This window comes from Echinops telfairi, unplaced genomic scaffold (genome assembly GCF_000313985.2).
Source record: "Echinops telfairi isolate 266 unplaced genomic scaffold, ASM31398v2 ScPeMD7_5805;HRSCAF=6673, whole genome shotgun sequence".
NCBI classification, from domain to species: Eukaryota; Metazoa; Chordata; class Mammalia; order Afrosoricida; family Tenrecidae; genus Echinops; species Echinops telfairi.
Window position 1 is genome coordinate 2,997,459 of NW_022109704.1, and position 7,143 is coordinate 3,004,601.

The 7,143-nt window shown below is 44.1% G+C and overlaps 1 protein-coding gene across 2 annotated transcripts in view; it reads right to left on the reverse strand.

The window, feature by feature from the left end:
- Positions 1 to 565: 565 nt before the first annotated feature.
- MRPS21 (mitochondrial ribosomal protein S21) overlaps positions 566 to 7,143 on the reverse strand; it is a 16,549-nt gene continuing 9,971 nt past the window's right edge. For both annotated transcript variants that reach the window (XM_004716585.2, XM_045295671.1), the window contains exon 3: positions 566 to 1,178. In XM_004716585.2, the coding sequence (XP_004716642.1) occupies positions 998 to 1,178 (181 nt within the window). In that variant the 3' untranslated portion in view covers positions 566 to 997. The remainder of the gene's footprint in view (positions 1,179 to 7,143) is intronic.

Below are 7,143 nucleotides of genomic sequence, written 5' to 3' on the forward strand. Positions count from 1 at the left end.
TGGGAGAGCTGGAGGGGGAGGTGTGGCAGGGCAGGAATTCTCACTTTAGGATGCATGAGAATCACCTGCATGGCTTATTTCAAATTGACGGTAGGGTCCCAGTCCATTCAGGGTTAAGCAGCTCCAGCAGTGCATTTCAAGTCAGTTCCTTGATGGCATCAAATGTCCTGTTTCTGGCTCTGGGCTGCGCTCCCTTTCTCATCATTTCCCATTTGCTCTGTCCTACCACCCATCTACTACTTTATTCTCCCCCATCCCTCCTCTCCCACTATTGCCAAATTGATTCCCAAAGGGCCCTGCAGGGTCAAGTACAACTGTTTTATAGGGTTTCTGAGGTTGTAAATCTTTAGGGAAACAGACTGCCTCATCATTCTCCCATGGAGCACCGGGCGGTTCCAGCGGCCTCGGTTAACAGCCACTGCCTAACCCACTGTGCCACCAAGGCTCGGAATGCCTCTTCTAGCCTTCAAATAAAAGAAAAAGGAAAGGGTAAGGCAGAAAACAAGGATGGACACTAGATTTGTCTTAAGGATTCCTTTAAGCAAGGATTCCAGCTCTAGCCAAGTTGATGGGTGTCTCAGAAGCATAATTTATTCTAAATACATACATGCTGCTTCTCCTCTTCACAGAAATGTGGGGGAGATAACAGTGCGGGGGTGGGGTGGGGGGAGGTGGATAGTTCAATAAAGCATTAACAGATACGGTTCTTAGATTTCATAAAAATTGAGTGAAAATATGAAGAGACTTCAAAAGGTTCATGGAATTTTCCCACGAGTTTTGAAGCCCCTACACAATAAATACATCCACTACGTTAGAATATTTCCTCAGTACTGCTCCTATACTACTGTTGGCTCCTTCTTTTTCAGTTAATAAAACACTGGTGACAGATGGAACTACCTCTGTACATGTAGGCCTTCTTACATAAATGCGATGGGGTTTATTGTACAGAAAGGTTGGAGAAATGGTTTCCAGAAAAGAATTAGAGACACAAATCCCCTCAGCAGCCCTGCCAAGGATCCGCTCGATTTTTCCGCATCAAGAAGTTGATCTTTCGCGTCATTTCCATATTGTAGATCCTCCGGCAGGTTTCGTAGCTTTCCCGCTGTCTCCTGCGGCATGGCTTCTCATAATACCGCCTTCGCTTAATGTCCTCAATGAGTCCGTCCATGGTGAGGATTCTGTATCAAAGCAATCAAGAGTCGGAAATTTAGGCTCACTATTCTTCTTTTCCAGTGTCACAGACAGAATCAACTGACCAACTGATGTTTGTAGAAAGTACAGTGGGAAATGGCAGCTATGGCAGTAGCTCCGATCGTGGTTAACAGTTGATGGCGCTGATAACTCTCAGCCTGCATCACATCACTTGTGAAACAGGAGCATGACACCCAGCCTCACCCAGCAGCTTTCTATGTATCACATGCTTCAACCCGAATACCTGGCTGGCTATTCCCTGAACAGTTTATTATACTGTATAGTTATTTCATTCTGTCATTCTTTATTTATACAAAGGCCTCCCTCATTAGACAGAAAACTCTGATGGTAAAAATCATGTTTGAAATATTAATTTTAGGAGAGAAAATGTTTTGAGAAACGATGTACAAATGCGCTTTACACAAGTGATGTGTGTATGGATTGGGATAACAGTTGTATGAGCCCCTAATAAAATGTTAAAAAAAAAAAAAGAAAAAAGAAATATTAATTTTATAACTGTGTACAAAATTGAGCTCAATCTCTCTTTCCTGCTCATCTAATTCTTTGTGATCTGATCTTTCTTATTGGACTTATACCCTCATCTCAAACTATGCTCACTGAGCCAAGACACAGGATCTTATTCTTTAACCAATCCAATCCTAAGGTGCCCGACCGAGAGCTCTCTTTCTCAGCCGCTTATCAGGTCCGGAAGCACCTTCTACTTCTGTTCCCCATTCCTGTTTACATAAATGACCCCGTTCCTTTTTATTATATGCAAAAAGTCACAAACACACTTGGAGGTAGGGAGGTTGAGACTTGACTATTATAAGTGGATGAAAAGGAGCAGAGGAAGTGAAAATTCACCCGCTACTTCTGCTCAGTTGGAAATCCTATTTACTGCTCTTCTGTTACCCGCCCCCACCCCCCAAAGCCCAAGATAACAACAGATAGAATACAAACTTGAAAAGAATTGGGCCTTGAGGAAATTACGAGTGTGAACAGACATAGAAACTGCTGTCCTCTCCAGGCTCTGCTGTTTAGTATCAAGGATGATTTGTAGGCTACTAGAACCCTATTTGTACAGATTGGTCTAGGTTTTAGAGAGGAGATGAGACAAGGGAATTGCTGCGAACACCCAGATGCAGATTCTGCTAGAAACGCACTCATGTCCAGAAGTCATGTGGGTCTAACACTACAGTCTTATAATAGAAAAGTGGAGTACAGAAGACCAAATGATCAGTATGTTGGGCCACAAAGGGTCTCCACTGGCTTCTTCAGTTTACCCTTAAATGTTGGTATCCCTACAGGTTCTGCAATGAATTTCCTCCTTCCTGGATTTACAAGATTCGTTAATGCTATACCCGTAGATCTCAACCCTGAAGCCTAATAGAATCATCTACTAAATGGTGTTGGGTTTTAAAAGGTACTATCTAAGCTCAATCTCTCAGAGATTTTTATTTCATTGGTCTGGGATGGGGTTATGCACTGCAAACTTTAAAAAAATTGTCCAAGCAATTCTAATGTATAGCCATGGCTGAGAACTAACTTCGAATCTTCATCTCTAGTCCAAACTTTATCCTAGAGCTTGACTTACTATCTCACACCCCAAACAAAACCAAATGTGTTGTCTCCTACAAACATCAATTCTTCCCAGGTGGCCTGTTACTCGCATCATCAGTTACTCACAATAAAAATACCAGCATGTTTCTGGAAGAGGCCTTCTCCTAGACTTGCTACATCGACAGTTAGCACATCCTATAAACGCTACATCTGAAGCAGCTCTTGGAGCTCTTCTTTCTCTCCATTCCTACAGCTACGGCTGTAAATGTGGTCCTTGTCATCTAAAACCAAACCCACTGAGTCAATTCCAGTTTACAGCGAGCCACTATGAGGGTTTGTAACTGCATAGATCACTGCAGTACACAGACTTCTCTTCCTCCCTCAGGAGCAGCTAGAGTTTGACCCTTGTGGCATCATCAAGGCTTCCGCCTCATCATCTAGAGCCTGGATTATTGCAATAATCATTCATGGATAAATATTTATGGGATTCCAACTCTGTATCAGACACTGTGTGTAATAGTCTGGGTACTTTGGAGAAACAAATGCACAGCAACTCATGGATAAGAGAGAGTTTTATGTAAAGAAAAGGTGCATCACGAAGACATCCCAACCCAATGCTGCCCAAGCTCACAAGTCCAACATTTATCCATTAATTAACCCAACACCAGTCCACAAAGTCCTCCACCTCACAAAACAGAGGCAATGATGCCGACTGCAGGAGGAAAGCTGAGTCAGTGAACGAACAAGCATCTCAGCACTAGCAGGGGTCTCCACACGGCTGCTCCAGCACCCAGGGCTGCATCGGGATAGGTCCATGTGGCTTCTCCTTGGGGATGTCTTGTAGGAAGTCAGTCTTGCAAGCTGAAGCAGGGAACTGCTAAGGCAGCTGCACCCGGTGCAACCATCACAAAACAAGAGACCCGAGAACTAGCAAGGCGAGGCTCACCACCCATTTATCCCTCCGCCTTTCAATTAGCCCCACATGTGATTATCGGCCAGGCTGGCACAATTAACTAACTCACTGTGTTAATGAGTGCTGGGGATAGAAAACAAACTTAGACATGGTTCTTGCCCTTGCAGTTTTAGAATGAGAAATAATGCACTTAAAGAATGAGAAAATGGTTATGAAAGTTTCTTAAAGGACAACACATTTTTAGGCTGCTTTATTTCTGTTCTCTTGTCCTACACCAAGGAGACCTGGTCGTGCAGTAATCAAGGTTCTCAGCTATTACCCCAAAGGTTGGCTGTTTAAGTCTCTTAGCCATTCCACAGGAGAAAGATGAGGCAGTAGGCTTCGGTAAAGATTTACAGCCTTGGAAACCCTGTGGGACAGTTCTACTCTCCTAGAGGGTCGGAATCAACTAAAAGGCAGTGAACTTGGGGTTTCCCCTACACCAATTCTAGTCCTGTAAGACGAATCAGATGATGTCACTTTGATGCAAACACACAAACACAAACACACAAACCCTTTCCCAACATACGGAACAGTCACACCCTAGAGAGAATGAAGTCACAATGGGAGAGAGAGGAGGGCATCTCTTTGGTTGGCCTTGTTTTTCAGTTGCTCAGGTGATTCTAATGCGTAGATGAGCTTGAGAGCTATTGGTATTGATTCAAAGCCTGAAACTGAGCCTCACCTTTATCTTTAATAACTCTGAACCATAAAATTTGTATGCTAATCACTGACCTCCCTCCATTTTCCCTAACACGCTACATCTTTGCTTACACTATTCATTTTGCTTGGCATAGCATTCTTTTCCTCTGCTTTATGAGATCTTATTTATCCCTCAATTGTTACCACCTCTGTGAACTACTTGAAATCAATCATGCCTCCTTTCAGTTCCCAAAGGACACTGGTTCTCAAACTAGCCCACAACAGCCATTGGAAAGCTTGTGATTGACTCTGGTCAGTAGGTCTGGAGTGGTCCCAAGAATTTGCATTTTTAATGATTTCCCAGGGATGTGGCTGCTAGTGGTGCAGAGAAAGTTGCCTGGCACATTGGAGGGACACAGCACACCTTCCATGTCTCTTGTACAGCACAGATCACACAGTGTTATATGTGCCCAAAAGATTCCTGAAAGAAAGAGGTGCCAAGATTGTGTAGATAATTTGAAAGGAGCAGAAACTGGTTATCAGGAAGCAAAAGGAGATCCTGGACATAACACCACTTGGGATGATGCCCCTATTAGAATGGCAGTCAGTTTAAAAGCAGGAGGAACAAAAACTGCAACTGGATGAGTTTAGGTAACAAATGTTTCAAAAGCGTTTAAACCAAACAAGCAAGCTAGACTCAAAATGGAAAGTATTCTGCTGTATGTTCCAAATCAGCACTTTTAGGGGTGACAGATGTCCCGAACCAGTAGAATTCCAAAAGTATTTTCACTAGAAATATGGGCAGACCAAACAATATATATATTTCCAAACAATGTTCTTAACTGCCTACCAGTACCAGATTTTGTGGAAGAGGCTTTGAGCCATTTTCTGTTTTGTTAAGTCTCTCTCACATGCTGCCAGCAAGTTTTAAAGTGTAATTTATAAAAACAACCTACAAAGGTTAGTGCTGGATTAAGTGGCCTTTAATATCTAGAAGACATTTTGGACCAAGAAGCAGTTACTGACCAAAGTTAGCGTATATCATGTGAAGTTTTTCCGTAAACAAAAACAAGGGTGTAATATGAAAGCTGCTATTGTGAAAGCACATTCCATGTATGTTAATGAATTTAAAGTAATAAACTGAGGCAAACAAGGTCTTATTTATAGAACAACAAACTCACTGTAAATATCTGTATGTTAGTTTGTTCACCTACGATCTGAGATCATGCTGAAGTGATAAAAAATACTGCTTCGCCCTGGGGGGAAAATAAGGAGCTAAAATAATTTTTAATCAGGTGATCATCTGACAAAGTACCTGGGTTGTGAAATAAAGGCAAGGAAAGAAAAAAAATAGCAAAAGAATGTTAAGGGTGGAGGAGGAGAAAGAATCTCAAGATTAGCGGCTTCCAGCATAAGAATGGAGTTGGTAAATGGGATTCCCTAGAAACTACTTCCCCACATAGAGCACATCAATTCCCAGGTGCTGAGTGAGGGTTTTCTCTCCCCCTGGAGCCCTTAGTCAGCCTCAGAGGGTATAATAGATCACACTAATGATGCTCCAGGATATCTGCAGTGAAATCATCCACTCAACACCATCTTCAACAGAAAAGGATGCAGGAGAGAGCTTTGTAGAATTCACAAAGAAAATCTGAAGGGCGTTATTAATGCTTCCACTTCCAAGGGTGGTTCAAGGGCTAGCAAACCAAAAGCTTTAGAGTAAACATAGCAGGCTGGAATTCGGGTGCCTAGCAACTTTATGCTGAAGGAGAAACCAACTGCCAGTGTTCATGCAATTCATCGAATTATGTAAAAGAAGCCCAAGCTGCCAGGGGAGGTGATTGGGGGTGGCCAACTCACATGTCAGTGTAGCCAGTCTACGTCAGGACCAACATGCATGAGCAGCTCTGAGCTTGCCCACTAGGAGTAGTAAAAGGGGTCAATTGCGCCAACAGCCTGGCCCAGCACGTTCGGATCCACACAGCCCAGGCCCTGGTCATGTTCCAGGCTGACACGGACTTCTACCAGCAGTATGGGCCAGGAGGCACGTGGCCAGCCGGGCAGGTCACCCCCAGCAGCTGGTAGCCCCTCTTCCTACATCAGAAGCGTGTCGATTATCAGGAGCCCCACTTGATACCATGAGGGCCTTCTCGGTACTTACTGCCTGCCTCCCTAGCCTCGTGGGGCTCTAGCTGAGGAAGGCCTTTCCTTACCCCCCTCCTGAGTCCCGTCCAGACACAGAGCAGGACACCTGCAAGCCACTGGCAGGCCAGGCTCTGCCCCCTGCTCTGGACAGAGAGGGGAATCCAGAGCTTGCGTGTCGCGTTGTGTGGAGATTTCTGTATCAAATCTGAAGTGCCTTCTTCAATGTCAGCTAAGAGCCAATCGCGATCTTGGAAGTTTGACAGATCCTGTACACAACATGGGAAACCCGTAGTCGCAGCAGCCGTCATCAGGAAGCAGGGAGGTGAGGACCCTTGGTCCTCCTACCCAAGTGACAATCACATTCACACTTGATGTGTTTTGTATTTTTTAATAAAGTTTGTAATCCAATGGACACACACACACACACACACAAAAAGGGGTCAATTGGGCATGCTTCTGTGCCAGCCCTTTTTTGCTTGAGGGCCAGCCAATCAATCACATAGAGCTTCCTAGTAACCCCCACTCTCCACTTCTTTACCCCAGGATACCATGACACCCCCTGGTTATATAACAAGTAGTCTGTGGCAGTTTCCTTTGTAAAAATACCTCCAAATGCACCTCCAAGTGCTCCAAATGCACCTCTCTCCCTTCATTTG